Here is a 27,419-nt window from a genome sequence, read left to right as displayed (position 1 = left end):
ACAGCAAATGTGACGGTGATATGCTTGGAGTGTTTCCCTCTCTATTAGCTACTTTATCCAGACGTTGTTGTGCATCCTTTGGCATAGATATCAAGAAACACGTCATGTATAGCGTGACAAATATCAATCTCAAAGTAAGGTCTTGTATAGCGCGGAATGAACTACAAAAGTCCACAATAGGACTAACATATCATTGAATTTGGAATACATTGAACTCTACTGATACCTAAAACATCTGTCAACTTCTTGGCAAATTTCCTACAATTAACAACGATCTTACCTACAAGTTACACGTACGATTGCCTGAATAGAGATATTGTGCCTACAATCTTGAAAAAAGTCTTGGAACGCTTGAGAGTAAAGAACGGAAAACTGTCACCCCCTCTCCCCTTGCAATGTTGCCATTGTCTTTGACGGTTTACCAATGTGTTCCAACATTGATTGATGGGGAGAGGGAAGGGGAATTCATTGTTGTTGATGTCATGTTCTTCCCAAACACATTACCCTCATTTCCCTGATAATAACAAATTCTGCACGGAATTTCGACAGAGTGTGCCAAGTGTTCTAAGTACTTTTTCCAAGATTGTAGATATTGACCCAAAGACACTATGTTAATAGCTGCTTTTGGTAGGTATAAAGCCAACTTCATGACATTTTGTAGGTAAATCGTATACAACAGTACTTATAGCAATTAAAAGTACGTAATATTATGAAGTTTTCATAGTCCACGTCGAACTATAGGTACACGATTAGCCTATGATGGTATTTAGAATGCTCTCTTGATGCAAAGTCTGATAAACCCTCCACCAAATTGGCTAAACGCCAGTAAAATCGTAGATCTGACTACAAATTCAAATCACTAGCTAAGTTAAATAGAAGATGTTAAAAAGAGGAAGTTTAATTTCCTGATCTGTGATTTCTGTATTCAGGTATTGAGAGATGCCAATAAGGTAGTTTTGAATGTGTAGCGAACCCAGTCATGCCAGTATAAACATTATTTTGCTCGCGACAGCAAATGTGACGGTGATATGCTTGGAGTGTTTCCCTCTCTATTAGCTACTTTATCCAGACGTTGTTGTGCATCCTTTGGCATAGATATCAAGAAACACGTCATGTATAATAGCGTGACAAATGTCAATCTCAAAGTAAGGTCTTGTAGCGCGGAATGAACCACAAACGTCCACAATAGGGCTAACAAATCATTAAACTGGGAATACATCGAACTCTACTGATACCTAAAACATCCGTCAACTTCTTGGCACATTTCCTACAATCACTTTTTAGATAACAAACTGTTTCGCTTGCTATTCTAAACAGTTGTCATGTATAACAAGAGGATATGCACGTACTATATCACTCTGTTATACCATGTATACGTACGAACAGAAGAACATTTCCTAAAATTAAAATTAAAATACAGCTAACAGACAATATAAAACAGTATCAACTGACCCGTAGCAGGGGAACTCTGGGTGGATCTAAAAAGATTCAAGAAGTGTACACAACAAAGGAAAAAAAGTGTTAAAAACTGTTTAATATGTACAACCACCATTACATACCAAATTAATGTTAAAGAAGACAAAACCGACACGACCGATGTCGAACTGTAAGCACACGATTAGCCTATACATGTATGATGATATTGAGAATGCTCTCTTGATGAAAAGCCTGATAAAGCCTCCACCAAATTGCCTAAACGTGAGTAAAATAGTAAATCCAGTGGCGTATCGTGAGTCATCCTGGGGGGGAGGGGGGACTGACCATGATCCAAATTAAAAGCTAAATACATTATGTGAAATGGGGATATCAAGAAACGCGTCATGTATAGCGTAGTATCTCAAAGTACATGAAGTAAGGTTTTGTAGCGCAGAATGAACCACAAACGTCCACAATAGGGCTAACAAATCACTGAATTTGGAATACCTTGCACTCTATTGATACCTAAAACATCTGTCAACTTCTTGGCATATTTCCAATCACCTTTTAAATAACAAACTGTTTCGCTTGCTATTCTAATCAGCTGTCATGTATAACAAGAGGATATGCACCATACCAACAGATGAACATTTTCCTAAAATTAAAATTAAAATTACAGCTAACAAACAATCTAAAACAGTATCAACTGACCCGCAGCAGGGGAACTCTGGGTGGATCTAAAAAAGATTCAAGAAGTGTACACAACAAAGGAAAATAGGTGATAAAAACTGTTTAATATGTACAACCACAACAACATCCAAAATTAATGTTTAACACGAAACCGACATGACCGATGTCGAACTGTAAGCACACGATTAGCTATGATGATATTGAGAATGCTCTCTTGATGAAAAACCTGATAAACCCTCCACCAAATTGCCTAAACGTGAGTAAAATAGTAGATTCAGTGGGGTATCGTGAGTCATCCTGGGGGGGGACTGACCATGATCCAAATTACAAATTACATTATGTGAAATGGGGATATCAAGGAACACGTCATGTATAGCGTAACAATTAATATCAATCTAAAAGTAAGGTCTTGAATTTGTAATACATTGAACTCTACTGATACCCAAAACATCTGTCAACTTCTTGGCACGTTTCATGCAATCACTTGTCAATATTAAGCATGATATGAAATTGTTTTGCTTGGTTCTTGAAACAGCTTTCATGTATAACAAGATGATATGAATGTACTATATATAATCCTGGTACGAACAGAAGAACATGTTCATAAAATTCAAATCAAAACTATAGACCTACAGCTAAAAAGAAGTTAAAACGGTACTAACTGACCAGCAGCATGAGCAGTGGAAGTTTAAGGGATCTGGAATGAGCGACGTTGAGCATTTTGAGCGTTTCGACAGTATTTTTTGTGGGACATGAGAGCACATCAGACATATCGAATTGAATTCTGAATACGAAGAATGTCTTTCTGATATCAAATAATTTTCATTTTTTGAAAAATCTATGCCAAATTTGATATTTGTCACATTTTTGATATATAACAGTCCTCGCAGTAAATTTTATAAATCTAATGATATATTCTGAAAGTGTATGTAGCTGGGAGGAAAAGCCGACGATCAATTGAAAATTTTGACCTTTCATATTGAAGATATGGATTTTTTTCCCCAAAAGACCTAATATTTCTATATCTTCAATACGAAAGCTCAAAATTTTCAATTGATCGTCGGCTTTTCATCCCACCTACAAACACTTTAGGTATAAATCATCAGATTTATACTGTTAAATATCAAAAATATCAATTTTTAATCATTTGCCATAAAATGTCAAAAAAATCAAAATTATTTGATATCAGAAGGACATTCTTCGTATTCAGAATGCAATTCGATATGTCTGATGTGTTCTAATGTCCCACAATAAATACTGTCCAGACGTTCATACCCCACCCCTTAAACGGATCTAAATAAAAAGATTCAAGAGGTGTACACAACCACAGAAAATAAATGTTAAACACTGTCTAATATAAATACAACATCCAAATTTTAGGTTAAAAAGACGAAACAACCGACCTTTCGGGTGCACAAAAACATCCCTTGTACCTCGTGCATTGAATTCAACTTACACTGGTTTTCAGTTCCTCATGAACTATCGGACAGATAGATTGCCTTATTTTAGGTTTATAACAACATTATTTTGTTGTTATTTGACACAGGAAAATGAATATTTAATGCTGAAATAATAAGTGAAGGAAACTTATACCCGCGCCTTCTACATCCCCTCTGTTACATTCTTTCAGCACTGAGTCCCTGCTTTATGTTTCTTGTCCTGAAGTCGTGATCGATTTAGATTCCTGCATAAATGCCACGGGTGTATCAGAAACTACGGTTACATTCAGACGAAGATAGTCATCGTGGTCATGTTGTAGAACGAGCCTCTCTATAAAGGTGAACTTGATTATGTCAAAAATGGCATCCGTTCGACATCATCAAAATACGGTATTAAAATAATAGAGAAACAACGCGAATCCATAGAGCTTCAACAAATTTATTAACCTATTTCATACACGAGAAAAAAATCCACGATTTTTGCTATTTTTATAACAAAATTGTCACTAAACGTGTTGGAAAATACAAGCAATATAAATGCATCAATCCGCAAGAAAAATGAACGCGTCCGGAAGTAATGCGCGTAGTACGTGGAGTGCGAGCCCGTGTGTACACAATCAATGCATGGTTTGGATTTTTCTAACGCTTGCTCCGATTGGTTCTCGCTATCTAAGCGTATATGAATCATCTATAAACATGATAAAGTTTCTGAAAATAACTTCTATATAGTTCACTCTACTTTTTGGGATAAGCGTTTGACGTCAGAAGAGGGCAGAAAGATAATTTATTAAATGATTTGTAGACGTTTTAAGCAAACGTTTGAATTGAATGTGTTTTTCCAAAACCAATGTAGTTCAGCCAAGAGTGGGGATCCGTATAGATTTCTTTTCTGATTTTTAATTTGTTGTGAACCTACCATGCATAGCAGCTCGTAGCACGACGCTGAGAAGGTTTAAGCACAGAACCCCAGACAAGCTATAAAGTTAACCCCTGGAACTGATTGCTTGGAATCCGGGTTTGGAATTCATCGTCAAGATATCAAACCGCGCTGATGGTTTATATCAGCATGGATGCGTTCATTCATGATAATGAAGTCCGTGTACAAAAAGAGGTCATGTGGGAATACATTATCATCTGGAAAGTATCGTTGTTTCGGAAATGCTTAGTTACGCATTAAAGTAAAACAATAATAACAATTATAAACATATGATCGAGCATAATACGGGAATAATATAACATGCTTGAAGTAACGTCGTTAGTCTTCTACAAGGCTAATGTGAAATTGATCGCAATCATATGGTTAATCTTCCATCGTTTTTGAAAGTCTATTAATGCTTGAAGTACCTTTAGTCATGTTAGTGTTTATTGGTTGTTGTTTTTTTGTTATACAGGCTGAGTCAAAAAGAAGTAAACTCATGTTTGAGGGGCTGTAACTTGAGATCTGTAAGGAATCTGCTAAAAATGAAAATACCACTGGAAAGAGCAAGTTCTACACGTCTAAATATAAACAGGAATTGTTGCAATTGCACACAGCAAACTCGAGTTATACTCATTTGAATACAACAACCCATTTTTGTAGCTGCACACGGTTTCACTTCCCAAGTAGGGGCATACCTATTATATTGATTGGTAAGGCGCGATATTCAAATGCAAATAAATTTCTGTGGCAGGTGTGGTTTCGATCAATAATTCATACATGTTAAAGGGCTCTTTTCAATATGAATTTTACCTCATTGCACTACATTATAATAAAACGGGCCAAATGACAACATGGTACCACAATTTACCGCAAGGGAGCGCGCGTTTCTGTTGACGAAGCATCATGAAAGTAAGAGTCCCACTGACGTTCAGCGTCATTTTCGTCTCCAATTTCCTACAGCTAACCGGGTTTCAGGTAAGGGAGCAGTATATAAGAATATGAACAAGCTCAATGTGCATGGGACACTAAGGAACAGACAGCCGGAAGCTTCAGGCAGACCACGAACTGCTAGATCACAAGTGAACATTGCTAGAGTTAGACATGCGTTACAGCAAAGATACTCAATATGAGTATCTTTGGTTACAGCAAGACCAAAGATCAGCTCAATCCTTTACCCAACATTCCCCAATCAAGCTTCTGCCGGATCGTTCGTAAAGACTTGAATTGGTATCCCTACAAACTATAGTACCGTCATGGACTTTGTTGAATATTAATTACAAGCAAAAGTTGTCTTTTCAACAATAAATCCTGTTAGCACTTTGCTGATTCGTCGAGATTGAAATGGATGGAAATCAATCAGCCGTGTGCAGCTACAAAAATGGGTGGTTGTATTCAAATGAGTATAACCATGATAACTTTAGTTTGCTGTGAGCAATTTCAACAATTCTGGTTTTTTTTATTTAGATGTATAGAATTTGCTCTTTCCAGTGGTATTTTTATTTTTAGCAGATTCCTTGCAGATCTCGAGTTACAGCCCCTCAAACATGAGTTTACTTCTTTTTGACTCAGCCTGTAAACTCGAGGCAAACAAATTGCATCTTATTGACATTTTATTTTGTTTTTCTCCCTACATACTTGATTTTGATACTTGATTTTGATTTTCCCTGAACAAGACTGAAATGCAGTACTCAAAAGGTGTAAAAGGGAATATTTGCTACAATTAAGTTATTTAAACATGCTGCTTTACTTTAAGACAGTGTTATGTGCCCCAAAATATTCCATAATATTTATTAAAAGTTATGTATTCTGTCATTAAACATTAATTTTCACTTGTTTTGATATAAAATACGCCAAAGGCAGAGCCAATAGTGCTCGATTTCTGCCAACTCAAAGAAGTGACAGACTGTATAATTTCTCCATCAACGAACTGTGACATTTTGCTGGACTAACATAGTGTGTTATCTGATTGTCAAGTGGAGCAGAAAGCTTGCTCAAGAGATCTTCCCGAGAGGAGCTTATGGTCAACATAGAAGAATATTTGAGAACACTAGTATAGTAGCTAGGATAGTGAAAATATAGTCATCAGGACTTTGGACTGAGACTGTGGTAGACCAGGGGTTTACCTTGGATAGACTGGACAGGATCTTGGACATTGCCGGATCTCGGACAAAGAACTGAGGCCATCAACGGAATCGCATCAGAAAGTCAACCAAAGCCAATCACGATCTCCAGGCTTATAGTTAAGTAAATATACCTAAAGAAATTCTAGTCGTAATCTTAAGTAATTGTTGTAATATTGCATGAGGATTTGATTGATAGCCATACTGCACTAATTAATAAATAATCATAAGTTGTTCTTTGTATTAAATAGTGTGTTTGCGTGTTTGGTGTTGCGTGAACTCGGAAGCAGGTGATTTTGGCCTGGGTCATTTTAGTGACCATAACAACAGATTACACAACACAACCACTAAAATCGATGGGTAAGTGTTGGGGGACCTTGACATACTTAGGAGTGGCGTTCATTTGCTTTGGAATATATTGATTTCATTTCATCAACTGCATCATCTTAATGTTAATACCACGTTGGGAAGTCCCACTTTTGGTTCAAGTTCCTTAGGGAATTAGTCAAGGTAAAAATTTATCCATGTAAATTCTGTTCTGTCTGTCATCAAAGTATTCAGGTGTAAGTGAGTTCTTCTGTGGCGAACTGGCTAAGCGGGGCTTCCTGTTTAATATGGAACACGAGTATTACATAATAATACACTTCTAGGTCAGTAACTAGGTTATGTCATTATCCCCTTGTCTTCTTAAATGTGGTCAGTTGGGCTGGGCAAGCTCATCCAAGGTCTGTACAAAGTACATGTATCCAGTACATGCACCCTATCATTTACTGTGGGAAAAAAACTCTCTGGTTAGGTTAATTTCAAATGGAACCCGTTTAATTTCTAACGGTTTTTTCAATCCAAGAGGAGAACCAACAATAATCATTTACGCGGATTAAAATTATATTGACTGTTTCTCTGATAGAAATGTGATTCATGATTCGCAGTCTCTAGTCTTTTCCACAGTCTTATACGTACCTGCTGTATCTGAATACGGCATTATGTAGACGCCAACGCCTGCCATGAAGATAACGACAAGTAAGAAGACTAGCAAACCTGTTCGTTGTGATGATGTGGCCATTCTCATTATCACATCGTGTGCTTATCATCTGTCTGAAACATAAAATAGGATACACGAATACTACGATCATAATTCAAGTAATTCTACACTTTTTAAAAACACAATCCTTAACATAATATTATCATCATCATTTATATCGTTCTATCATCCAATATTGTTGTGGCGATATGACTTAAGCCACGACAATATGGTTTCATACGCATGGTGACGTCAAAATGAAATTTGACAAAAATATAATGAAGGCTATGACAACTCCATCTAAATGTCATTCGAACGTGATTGATGATTCTGTACATCTGTTTGGTCTACAAATTTCGTAAATTTTCATCATGATGTAGATGTCAGGTTATTTTAACAAGAGAGTCGTCACAATCTGGACTAAAGCCTATCTTTAGAGTCTCATTTATTCTCGAAACGTGAACCTTTTTATTGCCAGATATATCAATAACGCCACACATCAATAATGAATGAAATAATTGAAAAAAACTTAAACACTTCAGGTAGTCCAACTCAAAACATTATTGGTTGTTCTAGTATTATGAACCAAACAATATTTAATAATAATTGGATTTGCTTTAGTCTATTATGAATAAATGGACTAGTAAACAAGAACGAACACATAGTAGCATTCAATGTATGATTTTTGAGATTATTGTGAGCAAGACAAATCTGTCGTATATCATGCAATATAATATGACTTGTTTTGGTAATAAAACCAATAAATCATGTATTTGAAACTGCAATAATAACGGTGTTTTCAATATGGTTGATCAGGATCGGTAGAGTAAACTCAGTAAACAAAGTTCTTGATATCTGATCCAGAAATTATACTTACTTTGTGTACGTTTCAGCAACACTGTTGCCTTTGTCAGCACTTGATGATGAGTGATTCCTACTGGCAACCGATGCAAGATGTATCTCCAGCGTAGGTCTTGGTTTTGCCAGTTGATTTTCTATCTGGGGATTTTCTTGATCTCAGAAATTAGAAAGAGGAGGGGTACCACCATGAACAGAGACGACGGACAGTATCAACTCTCACACATTTTTTATGAGTTTCTAGAACTGGGATCAAGAAATCCCCAGATGGAAAATCAACTGAGATACCTATGCTGGAGATACATCTTGCATCGGTTGCCAGTAGGAATCACTCATCATCAAGTTTTTGACGTAAAATGCGTTGGAAGCAGAATTTATTTCTGCACATTTTGACACTTCATTTGTAGCAATTGACTAAAAATTGACGTCACAGCGTACATTTAAATCAATGTAACCCACGATTTGAAAGTTGCAGTAAATTGTATTGATTTTGTATTCAGTGTAATGGAAGAAAATCTGTTTTATATCTGAGTGTTTTTGTATTGTAAAAATTTGTATGTAAGTGCAACTTTCAAATCTGGACCTCACTACATTAAATTGACCGGCGTTTTATTGTTTTCTGGGCTATCGTATCAAATGAGGTGTCAAACTGCGCAGAAATAAATTCTACTTCCAACGCATTTCACAGATTTGTAATACAATAGCCCCCTTTTGAATAACGGTCATTATTTAAGGGGGTTAGTTACTTTTTTTGAGATGTTTATGTATTATTATTATGTATTATACATACATACGGTATATATACACGTATATTACATAATTATACTTAGTATGTTTAAATCGTATACTAGTAATTGTAAAACGAAATGGCATGACAGTTAGATGTGTTTTTTTCGTTTTACCACCATTCCATCGCTCTGACTCGTGATCGATAAGTTAATTTAAAGCAACAACAATTTGTCATTGTTTTAGTTTAAAAAGATGGAATCTTGAAATGTCAACATCATTTAAATGACATAAGAAATCACGATTTCTATCATTTGTTACCATTTGTTGAGCTAATGCATGATATTGTATTAGTTTGAGCTTTTATTCCTTTTCAATCTTGGTATGTAGAGAATAACTCTGATTCATCACTTCTCCATCTCCTTCTTTCGTCAAGGGATTCTATTGAAGGGATCCCTTGGTGATAAGTATTAATTACTTTTTAATTAATTGTAATGCTCCGATTCATGCACTGCTCTGATTAACAACGGTCTAGGATTATTTCTTGTTATCTCGGGAGACGTGGACTTCAAGGTACTTGCATATCGCCCATATACGGTATCATTTAATTATTTCATAATCTTATTAATATTTCGGTCATCCATACAGCCATACAACCAGACTTAATGCGTCTCAGATTTAAATTAACAATTCTGTTCATAACACTTCTTTAACTTCAAACGTTCAAAAGTATTCATATTTAAATATTCAAAGGAGCAGCTGTTTTTTCTACACTCAATTAAAAAAAGGACTCTGAAATTTAATTTACAACAAAAAATTAATGCATCTTGTGCTCGTGGATATAACTGCAGTGCTATATTCACACAAAAGCTTGTTTAACACTTTTCACAAATAATTGTTTATTTTATAACATTAATTTTAATATTTACATTTATTAAACGCACTTCTAATATGTTTTGATTGATACGGAACACATTCATTAACACGGAGGTAATACACTCAGTGCATTATTTTACCTACATGGTTTCATAAAATCGCATCCAACATGTATGGAACAACAAACCTTAATAATCTTCACAGTCATCAATGCCTCATCATGGGTCATAATAATTTAAAAAGATTCAAGAAAAATAGAGCAGATGCCCAAATGAACTATTTCACGCACTGCAATATCGAATTATACCGTGAGCGATGAGAGCAAGAAACTGCACGTGTTAAAAGAAGCCAGTATTAACAATATATATCAGGTAGAAAGATAAGTAAAATAAATATTTAAACTGTCATCTGGACTTACTGTTTATGCTGGCTACAGTATCACGTCTCATCCGAGACTCATCTTCAAGCTAGAATGGGTTGGCGTTGAAATGTTGATCCGTGACCCAGTTGGAGTGACGTCACGGAAGAGTCGTCGAGGACCTTTTTTGATGGCTGGCAAGTTTGAGGAAGGTGTGTCCGACGTGAGGAGGCTTCAGTCAACCGAGGGGGGGGGGGGCTACAATGGCCTATAACGCATCGCAGCCATCAAAAAGGTTCCTCGACGACCCTCCAGTGACGTCACTTCAACTGGGTCACGGGTCAACATTTAAACGCCAGCCCATTAGACCTGAAGATGCGTCTTGGATGAGACGTGATATAGTAGCCAGCATAAACAGGAACTCCAGATAAACAGTTTAAATATTTATGTTACTTCAAAGAAGCTAACAACTGCAACGCAATTGCATTGGACATATTTAAACCTTTTAATGTGTTAAAAGTACATACAAGAACGTTTATCGCTAGTCCTCCATTTTGCTTTTATTGAAAAGGACCGTTGTGGTCAAATGTTCACTTAAATCCAGTCATTTGCTGGTTAATTTAAATTGGAATTAGTATAGAAAGCTTTAACTTATACAACATTGTGATTTCAATGTGGAAATTGTTTGCTGTACACGGCTCTTTGAATTGATATATTGAAAATCTGTAGTTTATTTCCCATTGCATTGATATTTCGTACCCATGCACTTTTGTGTGTTGCATTAATTCTGTTTTACACCTGACCCAGCTCGTGCCAAAATTTTGCGCAACATATCAAATTTGTAATGATTCCTTTAGGAACTTGTAAACCTTCCAGGAAACCAAGAGGCGATGAAACAGAAATTTAAAGACATTTCATTACTTCCAGCAATCTAGACATAGACTGTCAATATGACAATCTAATAAAAATGGTTGATAATTTATAGAGTACAGTAAACAAGTCCCGCGTGTGAGATCAATAACGACATTATTAGTCCTTTGAACTTTGCGCCAGTTGTCTTAAAATGGCTTCTTTCTTGTGAAGAATCACTGAAAGGTTTTAAAATAGTCATGCCTTAGGCTTACCTGTACTTCGTTTGTTTTGTAATTCGGTATCTTAAATTTGTTTAGAATTCAACAGGGAGCATGCATATTCTCTCTTATACCTTTCGTGGTAATGTTCAACGACGCAACCGAATAAAATAATAAGTCCTTACACTACCATCAGGTTACGTTTGATATCCCCTTTATTCATTGAATGGAATATTGCGTTAGCGTTTCATATATCCCTATTCATTGTAATAAAATATCGTGTTAACGTTTGATACCCGCTTTCTTCCTTTCATCGATAATAAAATTTGTTTTAAGCATAAATACAAAACATTGAAATAACTATTTCCAAATTATATCTAGTCAAATTCCCATCTAAAATATTCAGATGTGTAGGTTAATCGCTTACGCTTAATCCTTTAAACAGCGGCCAAGTTTAAAGCTTTAGTAAACATATGTTAAGGAATCCTATTTTAAGCAACGCAGAATTATGAAAGTTAAATCGGTGGATTAAAGTGAACTTTTGTAACTGAGGGGGTTAGAGGGAAGCAGGAGGGGGAAATGAGCGTCCTCCGAGCAGTTTCCGAAGGGCGAATCTGGGGATTCTACCTCCATTATAATTGACACCGGTATAAACTGCATGAGGGCAGCAAGGGAGACTAGTCCTTGTGAAGACGGTTAACTTCCCTTGCCTGCCACTACTCCAATAATGCCACTGATTCCACAGATTATGAAAGTTTAATAACCATATATTGAAAGGATCCCTTGGTGATAATTATTTTAATTACTTATTAATTAAGGGTATGCATTGATTCATGTACTGCTTAAATTGACAAGGGATCTGCGTATATATTACTTCTTGTTGACTTGATTCAAGGTACTTACATTCAATTATTTCATAATCTTATTTTAAATATTTCGGTCATTCCATCCAACGAGCCACAGATCCTGGAACGTAGAAGTAACAGTTCTGTTTATCGTTTTTTTAATAACTTCAAACGTATTTACGCGAGCGCATATGTGCCCGTCCACGGCGAATGAGCCGTAAATTCCTCCCCCGGTCAATTTTGCTTTATTTCGTGTTTAAAAAATAAACATCATAAACTTAAAAATGGTATATTATTTGACTTCAAACGATATCCAGAAGCGGGGTTATGGTTTGTTAAACTTTGCTCCTTCAACAAAATTATAGCTTTTTACGTTTTTACATGTGTCTCTTTTTCCACATTGCTGGCAATATATATCAAACAGTCATAATTGGCGGTCATTTCAAATCATCCCCAAGTCAACGAGGTTTAAGAAAGTTCTCTCATTGTTAATTGTTGGTTATGCATGCCTGTACAAAATACAATGCCTGGTAACCCACCACTTGAACAAGATTTAGCAAAAGCAAACAAAGACCAGAGCTATTAAAAGTTCTATAGTCGGCCATCTAAGGTAGAAGCTTATTATCCACTTCAACAATAGGATTATTGATTAGTTTTTGACTATCAAAATAAGACGGATGTCGGGCCAGCTTAAGTTATCGATGAATACGACCTTCGTACACATTTTACACCGTAACACAGAATACAATTTAGGGAATTTACGGCTCGTTTGTGCTGCCGGGTCACATATAGTAGTCATATTTAAATATTCAAAGAAATAAATTATTTCAACAATTTAATCAACAGTGTCTTTAAACATTTAAAAAATAAAGTTACAACGCAACTTTATATGTTATGAATGCACCTTGTGGAGACAATAGCAGTGCTACATGTAAGCTTAAATTCGATTTTTTAAAAATAATTATAATCCCATCCTGGGAACGCGTGTGCTTATTAATTAATTTTAATATCTATTAATCTCACATCTTAATATGAACTGAACACATCAGCAAATCATTCATCAACACAGAGGTACCAGAGGTATACAACTGATAGATATGACACATGACAAGTCATTTGCTTGTAAATACTTACAGCATCATTTCACTTGTATTTCATCTGTATGGTTTCGTAAAATCACATCTAAATTCACAAACCTTTTTCCATTTTCCATTGCATTGCTATTTTGCACCAATGCACGTTTGTGTATTACAGTAATCATGGTAATTCTGTTTCACACCTAACCCAGCTCATGCCAAACGTTTTGCACAATATATCACATTTGTAATGATTCTTTCAGGATCTAAACCTTCCCGGACACCAAGAGGCGATGAAACAAAAAGTTCATCCAAACTCCTTCCAGCAATTTCATAAACTGTCAATCTAATAAATTGGGTGATGATTTTCTGAGTACAGCACACAAGTTCCGCGTGTGAAATCAGTAGCGGAATTATTAGTCTTTTGAACTTTGCGCCAATTGTTTTAACATGGCTACATGCCTTCTTCTCCAAGTTCTTAATTCTACATGGGTGAAGGTTTGTTTGTTGTTATTCAGGCTTTCAAGCTCTTTCACACAATTTGATCATGAAACGACTTCGCGATCAAAACATTTTGGATCAATGAATACAACTCTGGCTAAACTTGTATACCGTAAAAATTGGATAAAAAATGTGTGCCTATTAACGAGTTGCTCGGACACAACAGAATTTTTAGGGTAGTTGGTCAAACTTTTTTTCTTCTAATTTATAAATATCTGTATTGTAGATATTAATAAAAGAAACAAAATGAAAAAGTATAACAAACTACCCTATACTAAAACATATGTTTATTACCGAATTTTTACGGTAGTATAAACGATAGGAAATCCAATATGGGAAGCATGGTAAACCCAAAGTAACATATGGGGTTGACAAAAGCTGTGGAACGGGTTTAATGTATGCATAGTTTTTTAATAATTAAGCATTTTTGAACAACTCACCAAGAACATTCTAAACAACTAAAGCTGTATAGATGAACAATTATATAACCTTTTAAAATGTTTGTTACAGTACATTGGTCCCATACACTATGTACACCATTACGCTGGTAGTTAACACATTTAAAGAAGACAACCGATGCTTCACCAAACAAAATATCTGTCCCTACTCAGCCTCTACATGTAAATATTTGTCGTCTTATAGTTGAGTAGCAAGTTCCTGGGGAGAAAGTTATTATTACTACACGGGCATTGGGGGGTTTGATGAACCTCTGTTCTAAAACATTCTGTGACACCAGGTGCTATCAGAGCCTGAAGTGTTGTGCTGATAAAACAGTCAGCTTCTGTGTGTTAAACACAGGTATTGAAGTTGATGAGTTGTTTTGTTGATTTAAAAGTCACTATTTTTGGTACAACTGGTACATAATGTCACTACAACTAAAAGGGATGCTACAAATATTGAGTCAAGACTACCATAGTCGATTTCTAAATGGTATCAATCTATCATAACTTTTACAACAAGTTTTAATTTTTAATTTTAATTTTAGAACAATCAGAGTAAAAAAAATGACGGTCGACCATGCCCAAAATATATAGTCCATACCGTCCATAAGTAATCAGATAAATTGGTTGTGTTTGCAGGACATAAATGCAATTTTAGACATTCTCGTAGCTATATGACCATCATCACTGCTCATAGTATAAGTTGTGTGTCCAAATGCCCATATTCCTATGGGAATATTCAAAGTAGGTTACCGCTGGCGTATTTATGGTTTGGTGGCTCTGGAAAGAGCCGTTTATAGTGAACTATCCACTGAACAATGAGAGATGCCTTATCTATTTGGCATATTTTAAAGAAATCATTTCTTGGAGCCAGCCTTTTGCATGTTTGGGATAGGAAGGACTCTGGGCTAAATATAGCCTTTCAGAAACAAGGACTAAGTAGGTGTTAGAGAAACGGGTGAATTCGACGGAATTCACAAGATAATGTGCTACATAGATTCAACATGATAACCCAGAGATGATACATGATGCAGTCATGTCTACAGTAGAATTCATCTCGACCTTTGCAGGACTTAAACCCCATTAAAAGCTGTTAAACCAAGATAACACTCATTGAAGCAGCTCAACTGATTAAATCAGATCTTCTCTGGTTGTGCACAAGTGTCTGTTTTACATGTGCGACATCGCAATAAAGCTGGTATTATAGCTTCAGTTGGGTAACCGATTATAAAGGAAACGAAAGGAAACAATGGTATGTGTACCTTTGTTCACGAAATGAGACAAAGACCTGCTTTTTGTTAACCAGCATTCTTCAAAATGAGCAACATAATGATTGTTGACTTAACACGGTTTGGAAATAATTTCTTCATATTTTTGGTGTTATCTGTCGTTTACATATCCTTCCTAAAACACAAAAGTGCGACCCTCTCCAAACATCTAAATTAGCTAAAAATTTAGGACATGTTACAAAACTATATTTTCTAGAACCTATTTAGAATAGTTTAAATGTATATAGCTTGTACCGTTTTTTGTGGCATCCTTCAGAACGGAGCGGTCCGTTACCAATATAGCTCAATATTTTCGGTCAAATCTCCATTCAATTAACACGGGGAGTTGGCTAGCTATGAGCTAGCTATGCTTTGCCCTCACTCATATTTTACAAAAGTGCGACCATTTCTGAACATCTAACCTAGCTGTAATTTTAGGTCATGTTAGAGAAACATATTTGCTAGAAGTTTGGAGAATAAATTAAATATTGGCTGGTTATTTTTCACACAGTGATGTTAACTAGGCAAGTGTCCATTCTTTCAACATACATCATTTGTAGAGGTCACGCGTCAATGGTGAGAGCACTGTGTATTGTGTATAGGAAAACGGACAGTAACTGCAGTATGAACCTGTGACATATGCAGAATATTATGTGGATATATATCTTTTACGATTTAATACACAAAGATATTCAAATCTGGAAACGCCTTTGCTAGGGCTTCTTCCCTAAACATTTTTAGAGCTTCTTCTCTCAGTTGATGGGTGACTTGTTTGTTGTTCTTCATCAGGCTTTCACACGATTTGATCGTGAAACCACTTCCCTGGCGAAACGACTTCGCGATCAAACCATTTTGGGTCAATGAATGCAACTCTGACTAAACTTGTATAGTATAAGCTATTAACACATGGCAAACCCAAAGTAACAAATGGGGTTGACAAAACCTGTGGAACAGGTTTAATGTTATGCATAGTTGCTTTATAATTAAATATTATTGAACAACTCATCAAGAAAATTCTAAACAACTAAAGCTGTTGAACAATTATTTAACCTTTTAAAATGTTTGTTACCGCACATCGGTCTCATACACCATGTACACCATTATGTTGTTACACCAGGTGTTATCAGAGCCGTAAAGCTGAATTTATACTCAATCGCTTTTGCAGAAAAGCGATTTTCACGCATGCTCAATGTTTACTTACATTTCTAGAGCGTCAAGCCGATCAATCGATTCAAATCGCGGAGGCAAAAACGACGTCGCTTTTGCAAGTTGAAGAAATCTCAACTTCCCAGCGATATCGCTTGACACGTGAATGCGTCAACCAATCATATACAACCAACTGGATCTATTATTTTGCTAATTAATTTACCTTTCTCGATTTTTAACTTTTGATGATGAATTAATTCAAAGCAATAATTATTGACAGCAACTGGTGTTTTAAAATGTATTTTGTGGCATTTAGAATATTTTAATTGTCGTCTGCAATCGCTATCGCCGTGATAAGTATAAATGCAAAAGCGACGGGCGATGCATCGCAAAATTCGGCGATTGCAAATCGCTTTTTCAAAAGCGATTAATCGCATCGCTCGGCGATCGAGTATAAATTCAGCTTAAGTGTTGTATTGATAAAACAGTCGATCAGCTTCTGTGTGTTGAACACAGACTGTATTATATTTGATGAGTTGTGTTGTTGATTTAAAAGTCACTATTTTTGGTACAACTGGTACATAATGTCACTAGAACTAAAAGGGATACTGCAAATATTGAGTCAAGACTAACATTTCTAAATGGTATCAATTTATCAGAACTTTTACAACAGTTTTTCATTGCTATTTTCGAACAATCAGAGTAAAGAAATCGACGGTCTATGGAACAATATAAATGGGAGCATTTTGGAAGATGCTCGGATTTTACCTTACCCAATCAAACTGTAGGTTTTAACTATATAAATCAGGCATTTCTGGTGGAGGTCGACTTCAAAACCTAAAATATATAGTCCATACCATAAGTAGAACGATGAAGTATGGCTTTTTATTTCACATTATGTGGAATATTGGAATACTGTGTTAATATTTCCAAACCAAATACAAAATTAAAGTGTGTGGATACAAAATTAAAGTGTGTGGATACAAAAATTAAAATGTGTGAACTACGTGATAAACAATGACCTATTTCCCCCGCATAATTTTCGCTTAAATTGACAGTTTATCATCTTAGTTTTATTTGCGCAATTTTAATATAAAAATGAGGTAATACATAGCAATATCATCAAAATGACTGTCAATTTATCCTTCTGGCAGGGTGTATTTTAGATTCTGACTAGCGGCGTGTCGGACTGGTGCAGTGCATTTCAGATTCGGACTAGCGGCGTGTCGGACCAACGCCCTATACCCGCTCCACCGTTAAGCGGCCAAAATACATTTTCAAAACCTCCAGACAGTGAGTTGTTACAAGTATTTCAAAATTTTTGGTAAATGGTAAAGAATAACAAAATTTGACCGAAATCGTCTATTACGGCTGTGGATTTAACCACTTGCCTTTGTGAACAAAAAAATAATAATAGTTGTTACATCGGTCATGCTGAGAACTGTAATTTACGCTCTTCCTAAAATAGTCTGTTTATTTATCATGTTTATATGGCCATGTGTTTTATCCTCGCCGACTTTTTGTCACACACTGATTTTTGAAATTTGCGACACTCGTTTACCTTCAAATGCCCATATTTTTCAAACCATACCCCCAGCATGATAAAAGTATACATTTTCTGAAAGGAAATTTAACATTCAGTGCAACTGCATTCAGTGTAATCGAAAGAAATCTGTGTATGTAAGTGCAACTTTCAAATCACTACATTAAATTGACCGGTGTTTTATTGTTTTCTGGGCTATCGTATCAAATGAGGTGTCAAAATGCGCAGAAATAAATTCCACTTCCAACGCATTTTACAGATTTGTAATACAATAGTCCCTTTAATGGGGGTTAGTTACTTGTTTTGAGATGTTTATTACATTTATGTATGTATTTATTTATTGGAAATATTATGTTTGTAAATGTTCACCTTTTTCCCAACAGCAATTTTTTTATAGGCACGCTAGTTTACTTTCACCGATATGAATTGTTTTCTTGACATGCGATAAAGTCATTAACATCGTCATAATGAGTTAACATGGTTAATGCCGGAGTTTTTATTACAATTTCATTTGACTATACATCATTTTTGCATGTTGTTAATATGAGACATATGTCATTGTACTTCTATCCATGTACTCTCTTTTGTTTAATTATTTATTACTTTCCGTGGCATCATTTTAAACTGTATGCTCCATTTCCTATGGAATAGCAAGCTAATGCGATAATTATGTTAGCTTTAATACCAGCTCTGGCAATACCTTATATGAACGCTATATGCATTTCACGTAGAATACTTATCATATCTGCGTGGCGCAAAGAAGCCCATACCCAGTCCCAAATTTGCAAAAGTATATAAAATGTCCAAAAAAATCAGTTTTAACGCTTTTTGGAAGGTCCAAATTTTGGAAGAAAGTCCACTTGTCACAAAATCGCCCCCTTGGAAAAAAAGATCCTCTTTTTCAACATCAGGTTATACTTATACCCCACAATCAAACTAACTTGTCATGTGAATTCTGCCACAAAAGTCAAAGCAACAACTCAGTAACTAATGTAAATAACACAGTATAACAACCGCAGAGATTTCATTGACGAATTGACATTTCAAGACCACAAGCAACATGAGCAACGTACAAAATGTACGACTGGACAAACGCTACCATTTATGCCACAGTCCGTCTGACAGTCGCTAGAAGAATTTTCACCAAGTCATTGTTGCAACAATCTGAAATGTGCGACAATGTACAATCGTAATATGTACAATCGTAATGTACAATCGAAAACAATAACAAGTTCAACGAGCGAGGAAAGGATCTAAAACATAAACAGAATGAATTAACAGCTCATCATCGCGTATACATCGCGTTTTCAAACAAGCTCTTAAAGCAGTAAAGAAGTAGCACCCCCCTATTTTAAGTAGCGTAACCCAGGAAATGCAGGATCTGATAGTCAAATTGTGTTGACTTTACACGATACTTTTGATTCAGCATTGAATCTGAAAGTGAAACAGGATTTATACGCAAAGCAATACTTGACAGCCTCGGTTGATCATACTGATATCACAGACTGTGGCTTTTATAAGAAAAAAAACACCTTACCAGTACCACACTGCAAAACCAAATGTTTATATTTTAACATGATGATAGTGTGTATTTTTAAGAGTAATACCGTAAAAATTCGATAATAAGCATATATAACTAGTTGCTCGGACAAGAACGCATTCTTAGAGTAGTTTGTTAAACTTTTTCATTCTTTTTTCTTTTAATTACAAAATACCTGCAACTCACATATTTAATTGGCAAATCCTTAGGCACATAATATTATCGATTTTTACGGTACTTAATTAACACGAAAGTATTGCTAATTAGTATCTAACTACATGTTTCTTGACACCAAGTACGTGCTGAATCATTATTAATAAACACTAATTACCATGATTACGTGTTTATTAAGTGTTGCTCTAAATACACACTAAATTTGTTTTTGCAGTGGGAAATAAGAAGGTGGTAGTCAATCGGATGATATGCATGATATGGTCAATAAAAGTGACGGCAGCTATAAGGTTGCGAACAGCGTATCCGGAAACATTGCTCAGATAATGTGTACGTTTAACCAGATTTATTATGGGTATTCCCCGTATACACACACCTAGTTAGTTCCTGTCACAGCCTAATACATAATGTGCGAAGGAGAAGCGGGTAAATAGGTTGGACCATTTACTAAATCACAGTGCACACTTGTAGTTAACTTACTTACCTTCATCGCAACTCCTTGTTAATTCCTCATATACAATCCTAGTCATTGCAAAATATTATATATATCAAAAATATGGAAACAAACACATTGTCATAAAATAAATGTGCCACTTGTCTCTGCTTTTAGCCATAGAATCACTGTTATTTTCCGATGTGATATGTTCAACCTACGCATGGAACTGTGTGTTGTGGTGTCGTAGTGAATTCACTTAGAGCTTATATACCGAGTTGTTTCCCATCCTTATTGCTTGTCTGCTGCCACAAGATACAAGTACGCATGCACTGTATATAGTACTTCCTGAATGAGTCACTGATGGTCTAGGATAGTGATAGGGGCACTTCGTTTTAATGTCAATCTGATAACAGATGTGTTCTTTATTCCCACAAAAAGTGTGTCAGTAGCCTAAGTCTCCGCTAAAAGGTTTGGTAAGAGAAATACAGATAATACTAAATAGGGGCCAATTAGTTGTACAAAATGATAATACCATACATTTATAGGCAATTCAAGGAGTATTTCGTGATCCTAACAACCTTATGACATTTTTCAGTAGATATCCACGAAAAAAGCTTATTCCCAAAATTTCTGTTCATTCCGATTTTGCGTTTGCGAGTTATGCATGATTATGTGCATAATACACTGCACTACTCCATAGACAATGTGTTTTAATTTCGTTCTGGTATACCAGAACGAAATTCAAATTTCACGATTGTTCATGTCTTTGCTAAACGAATTAATCTGCAAGACATTTTTTGTACATAAACATTATGTAGCCAGAGGTTTCCAGTGATATAAAAATCTCAACTTTTTTTGAGAAAAGCGTGGGGAAATGGGATGATGATGTGGATCACGAAATGCCCTTTTAACCATTAAAGTGGTCATTAATTTCAGCTAATTTTGTTCATCTATTATGTCCTATCGTAATTTGCTATATAATTTACTAAATTACTTCACTTTAAGGCAATTTATGTAAATGTAAAAGGCCTCCTAACCAAAATAGAATGAAAGCTCGATGAATGACGATGGTAAGTATATAACATGATAACCGCCACCGACTAGGCCACAAATAAATTGCCCTATGCAACGATTTCTATAGCGTCGATTGACGTTTTAAAAACCTTCTTGCCTTTCTAAAATCAAACACCTTTTACCTGTAAGGAATGGATCTGGATGCCTGACGTTTTCGCGAGGGTATCTTATTTAAAAGAGCAAAAAGCATTGTTATATATTTCACCACAATAATACTAAGCTGGCTTGCAATACTTTATAAAAACCTGACGTCGTCTACCCGAGACTACAGAAATATAACATACTTCGAAACACCTGAAAGTATCTTTTGTGTTTTGCTGTGATTTACGCTATATCAAGTTCCCCATTCAAGTTCAGCTCTGAATAGGAATTATCAAGACGGAGTTTCAGATAGAACAACAATGATTTCTCAGCGCAAACTTGGCAGGAATTGTTCAATAGAGGTATGAAGCAATGGTAAACTTGGTATAGTAGAACTCATCTAAACCCATGGGTCCATTTATTTACTTGTAGAAGTGAGTTTAAAGGAAGGTGACCTGATATAATTGGAAAATCAAATTCTTTAAAACATTACATAAAATGTCGTCCCTTTCAAGCACTCATGCAAAAAGAACATGTGAATGTTTTTTGTAAATGTGACTAATTACCGACATTTATACAGCGTGATATTGGTAGTTTACAGTGTTTTTATTAATGATAATCATCATGATCATGTAATATATTGATTTCAAGTGAAAGGCCCCATTTTTTTTATAACCATATTAAAATCAGAAGTTCCAACTCAGTGTATTTTTCCGAAGATATCATCAAAAAACTGCCTAATTAGTCTCAAATATGGTATACTAATTCGGCAGTTTTTTAATGATTTCTTCGGAAATATACCAATTTGGAACGCCAAATTTCAATATGTTTATGAGAAAAATATGAGCTTTCATCTGATACCAAAATCAGCATTTTGATGAGGTAAAGTGGGGGATAAGATTGTCAATCAGGTTACCCACCTTTAAATGCATTTTAATCTTCAAACAAGTTAAAATGCTTATGAGTTGTCAGTAAAAATTCTATGATATGATGGTAATTGACACCTCAAGACTCGATATTAGCGTGCATGATGCAATGTTGTTCATGTTGTTGCATCAGATAATTAACTTTCGGATGTTACTCCTCGATGATGAATATCATTAGATGATCGGAATATAGAAACATCAATACATCTACCTCTTTTTTGAGTATTTCAATCATTACTAACAAAGTCACATTTCTACAATTTCTTGAAAATCATTTAAGAATGATACATAGTTTGAACGAATCTGATGTAATTCAGCCGAAAATAACTCAGAGGGATTGGAAATCACTTTAATGTATATTGTTTACAGTACCCGACTATATATATGAACATTAGATTTCATGTAAAACATGAACATATATTCCTACTTACATTATGATGTGCATGAGGCATTTAAAAGGCCGTTTTAGTATAACTCTGACAACAGATGTGTTCTGTGTTCCCATTTAATTTGAGTGGGTCTCATATTAAACTGAAAACAAGCTATATCGGTGAACATGGTGAAACGTGAATAAATTATCATGTTACTTTGAGAATTCTGGGCCGAATAAGTGAAAATTTGTATTTTGCACATTTTTCATTAATAGACTTTTTAGTGTCAAAAACAATCGTTGTTATACATAAATAGACAAAATTCCGTACATGATTTTAATACCAGCAAGTTTCACGATCACTTTCATTCCACCATTTTACTGATTTCTATCGCTTTTACCGTTTTACACATGTACTCACAAAAAGAATCATTTTTCACAATGGCATGGTCAAAATTTATGTCTTTATATGGTCGGCAATCCTTCCTAAGAATATGCAGATTAGATCCGCATTCATCGTTCAAGTCACTCTTCGGGTTTATTTCGGTAAATACCGAAGTTTGCATTCAATAAATACAGTGTGTAACAAACCAAAACATCATCTTCCGTAAGTTACAATTTGTCACTTGTTAGGTGACCAGAGGATGATTTAAGCACTTCCCAGCAAGTCTTGCGGTTAGCACAGCTGTGTGAGTGAACATGACACCACTGCCCGCCCACCACTGCATACACATGTGCATGGTAAAATTTGAATTTGGACAGATATATTTACAATAAAAACACCTTCTAAAGGTTGGTCGATTTCACATTTTATGTTATCTACAGAAGGTGTGAATTATCCTTCATGCATCGTACATCACTTTAGATCTGAAATCGACCAACTAATAATGACACACGGGCAATTCTAAAACAACATCTTTTGCACAGCGTTCAATGGGATTTGAAAAGTAAAGTGGCAGTTGAAACTCTAGTGATAACACTTTTACAGTGCATGATGGGGCTTCCTTAAATCATCCTCTGTTAGGTGACAAACATCGGTTTATTAGTAGGGGTGAAAATAGTGACCACGATTGTGTGATTTGGATGTCATAATGATGAAAACGTAATGATTTTGTTGCTATTTATATCCTATATGACACGTTATAATTTCAGCACAAAGTTGGATTAGAATTATGGCTGAAACGTCCTCTTGAGGGCGCTTTTGTAAAAAATAGTCTAATTTCCACTTCTGCCTATAGGTACTTGAATTAACTTAGAAGACAAATCAAAGGGCTCTTGTAATAAAATTTCGTAAAGAAATAAACGAATATGACATGTTGTGACCCATGGTATTTTTCACACATGATGGTTGGTGTAGGTCATATTTACTTTTCAAAAGGGGCTAATATAACCTGAAAAGGTCGCTATGACTGAGATATGTTAATGGATCGATACCTAATTTATTTACGTTTCACCATGCTCACCTATAGTTATAGATTGTTTTCAGTTATGAGACCCACTCAAATTAAATGGGAACACAGAACACATCTATTGTCAGAGTTATACTAAAACGGCCTTTTAAATGCCTCATGCACATCATAAGGAATATATGTTCATGTTTTACATGAAATCTAAATGTTTATATAGTCGGGTACTATAAACAATAAGCGATTTCCAATCCCTCTGCATGGTATCGTTATAAGAAAATGATACAAAAACTACTAAATAATACAATGGCAGATTTGCAGTGTTATCATGATTACCATTAGCATGATTAGCTTAAAACCTATACTTGACAAGGACCTGGTGGATTAATACTTTCATCATAATAAATAAATAAATAACTAAATAAATAGACCTAAATAAAATATTTTCCTTTCTGCATGCACATTGATTTAAATTAACCCATTGCACGAAGAGTAGTCAGTTATATAAATAAATAATATTATCAATAAACACCTCAACAAAAACAAACACATTAATATACAAACACCCCAACAATCAGCACGATTAAAAGTGGCAAAAGTTATTGTTTTACTTTGGAAGGAACAATTATCGGAATGGTGATTCCCCAATGTGTTTGTTTGAAATTCGTAATAATAATAACCTTTTGAATGAAGGAGAGACGGAAAAACTATTTAAATAAATAAATAAATAAATAAATAAATAAATAAATAAATAAATAAATAAATAAATAATTGAAAGAAAGAAAGAAAGGAAAAAAGAAAGAAAGAAAGAAAGAAAGAAAAAGAAAGAAAGAACGAAAGAAAGAAAGAAAGAAAGAAAGAAAGAAAGAAAGAAAGAAAGAAAGAAAGAAAGAAAGAAAGAAAGAAAGAAAGAAAGAAAGAAAGAAAGAAAGAAAGAAAGAAAGAAGCATGCTACAACAGCTAAAGCATCTAACACTGCTGTAGGTAATAATTATAGATATTGATATGTATACGGCAGTCTTTCGGGGAAACTTCGGAAACAATTAATTAATTAATAACAAGTATGCCTATACACAATCAAAGAATCAACCTACTAGTATATCGCAAATGATTCAACAGTTTTCGCGTTGGGAGTAAAGCAGGGTTAGACTATGGGGTTTAGGGCTACAATTATAATGCATACCTTACGGATTACCGATTTTTCAATTATAAAGCTGAAAACAACACAAAATGTAGGTGAAACGCGATTAAATTGGGCATCGACCCATTAACTAATTAAAAATGTAAATAGGAATAGAGAACACATCTGTTGTCAGAGTTACACTAAAACGGCCGTTTAAATGCCGCGTGCTAATATACATGTCATACATGAAATCTAAAGTCTTCATGTAGTCGGGGGTACTAGACAAGTGATTTCCAATCCCTCTGGTATCGTTATAAGAAATGCTCAAACAACCTACTAAATAATATATGGTAGTGTTATCATGATTACCCTAAAACGTTTGTCTAGACGAGGATGGTGAATTAATGCTTTCATGATTCTTTCTCCAAATATATATTATTTCATGGATGTTCACCGCAACACATTTATCGGCACCACTAATTGAACACATGTAGTTCAATCATGAACTGAACGTGCGGTAGTCCTTCATCTAAAAACTTCAGAAAAAAAACCAAATAGTAAAATACACAATCAAAGGATCGACTAATACCCCAAATTGTCAACAGTTTTCACATTGGGGGTAGACAACATGGTAGTGTAGGGTTAATGGGTTTAGGACAAGAATTATATCTGCTGCAAACAGCATGCTTCGACTATTTATATATACGTATTTATAAATACGCACGTGACCACCTTCGCGCTGCCATAACAGCTTGTAGACAGTAAGTCTCGAAGTGACCTTATACATAGCGGGTGGTCTTATATATCACATTCATACATTTGAATGCAAAGGCGGTAAATAACACGAGACTGTGCAGCAATATTGACTATTTTGTTCAACTTTGTGATTATATTGTAAACGTTTCCGTCGATAAATATTTTTTTCCATCACCATTTCTTTAAATCTCAACCGATTTCAACAAATGAGATCTTAAATCAGAGATACGCCTAAAGGGTACATGTTTAGCTGCTGGTTTGAATTTTTACATATTAGTTTTTGTTTAGGATGTACTAGAACTAACCCCGTTCTCAAACCGTGGCGCCTCTCGACATGCGAGCGAAAATCATCATACCTGTATGAAAATCATCATACAGGTATCAGAGTACAGCTCAGAAGTACAGCTCAGAGTACAGCTCAAAAACCAGTGCTAGGATGTACCTTAAGTGTTTTACTGTCTGTATTTCATGTCATAGATGCATGCTTGACATAAAGTCTGCACAAAAAGTAACGCAGTTGTTATAAATACGTCTATAGCTTCAGAACTTCATTCTTTTCACAATATTTTAACATAGGGTGAAGGATGATTTATTTACGCGCATTTTGATACCCCATTTGTCCAATGTCGTTCAATATTAACATTAAGAATGTGCACTAGAAGCATTTTTAGGATTTTTGCTAATGGCCTCTCATAATAGTATTTCTAGTAGTGATGGAACAAAACTGAAGAACCTTTAGAGGTTCAATAAAGAACCTTTTTTGATCACGTTCTTCAAAGAACCCTTATCATGTTCTTTGAAGAACCGTAGGATTCCATATACGGGACAAAATTGAAGAATCTTTAGAGGTTCATAACTTAAGAACCTTTGTGATAGGGTTCTTCAAAGAACCCTGTCACAAAGGTTCTTTGGAGACTCTTTAGAGGTTCCTTGAAGCACCTTTTTAATGTTAATGTTCACTGGAAGAACCCTTGAGGGTTCCATATACGGGACAAGGTCAAGAACCCTTCTAAGAGTGTGCACTAGAAGCATTTTTAGGATTTTCGCTAATGGCCTATAGTATCTACGCTATTCTCTGTTTGTCTGTAGATCTGTTTGTTTGTGACTGCTAATGTGAGGCCGTTGTAGGTCGTACGGGGCTCAAACTTGGTGGGTGGGTGTAGTTCTGTCCTGGCAAGAAGACGTTTATGTTCGTTAAGTCATCTGACCGACCCCGGGTCCCCT

At 35.3% G+C, this 27,419-nt stretch overlaps 1 protein-coding gene across 3 annotated transcripts in view; it reads right to left on the bottom strand.

Moving 5' to 3' along the window:
* LOC140152242 (carbohydrate sulfotransferase 11-like) overlaps positions 1 to 27,419 on the bottom strand; it is a 63,341-nt gene that overhangs the window by 25,031 nt on the left and 10,891 nt on the right. The window contains exons 1-2 of one of the 3 annotated variants that reach the window (XM_072174548.1): positions 20,508 to 20,721; positions 7,545 to 7,679 (exon numbers count right to left, since the gene is read on the bottom strand). In XM_072174548.1, the coding sequence (XP_072030649.1) occupies positions 7,545 to 7,653 (109 nt within the window). In that variant the 5' untranslated portion in view covers positions 7,654 to 7,679; positions 20,508 to 20,721. Of the gene's footprint in view, positions 1 to 7,544; positions 7,680 to 10,483; positions 10,546 to 20,507; positions 20,722 to 27,419 lie in introns of those variants that run through there. The other 2 variants (XM_072174559.1, XM_072174555.1) reach the window with 2 other exon arrangements.

The sequence above is a fragment of the Amphiura filiformis genome, chromosome 1 (genome assembly GCF_039555335.1).
Source record: "Amphiura filiformis chromosome 1, Afil_fr2py, whole genome shotgun sequence".
Lineage (NCBI taxonomy): Eukaryota > Metazoa > Echinodermata > Ophiuroidea > Amphilepidida > Amphiuridae > Amphiura > Amphiura filiformis.
Note: the sequence above shows the minus strand (reverse complement) of the source record. Positions and strands in the feature narration are given on the sequence as shown.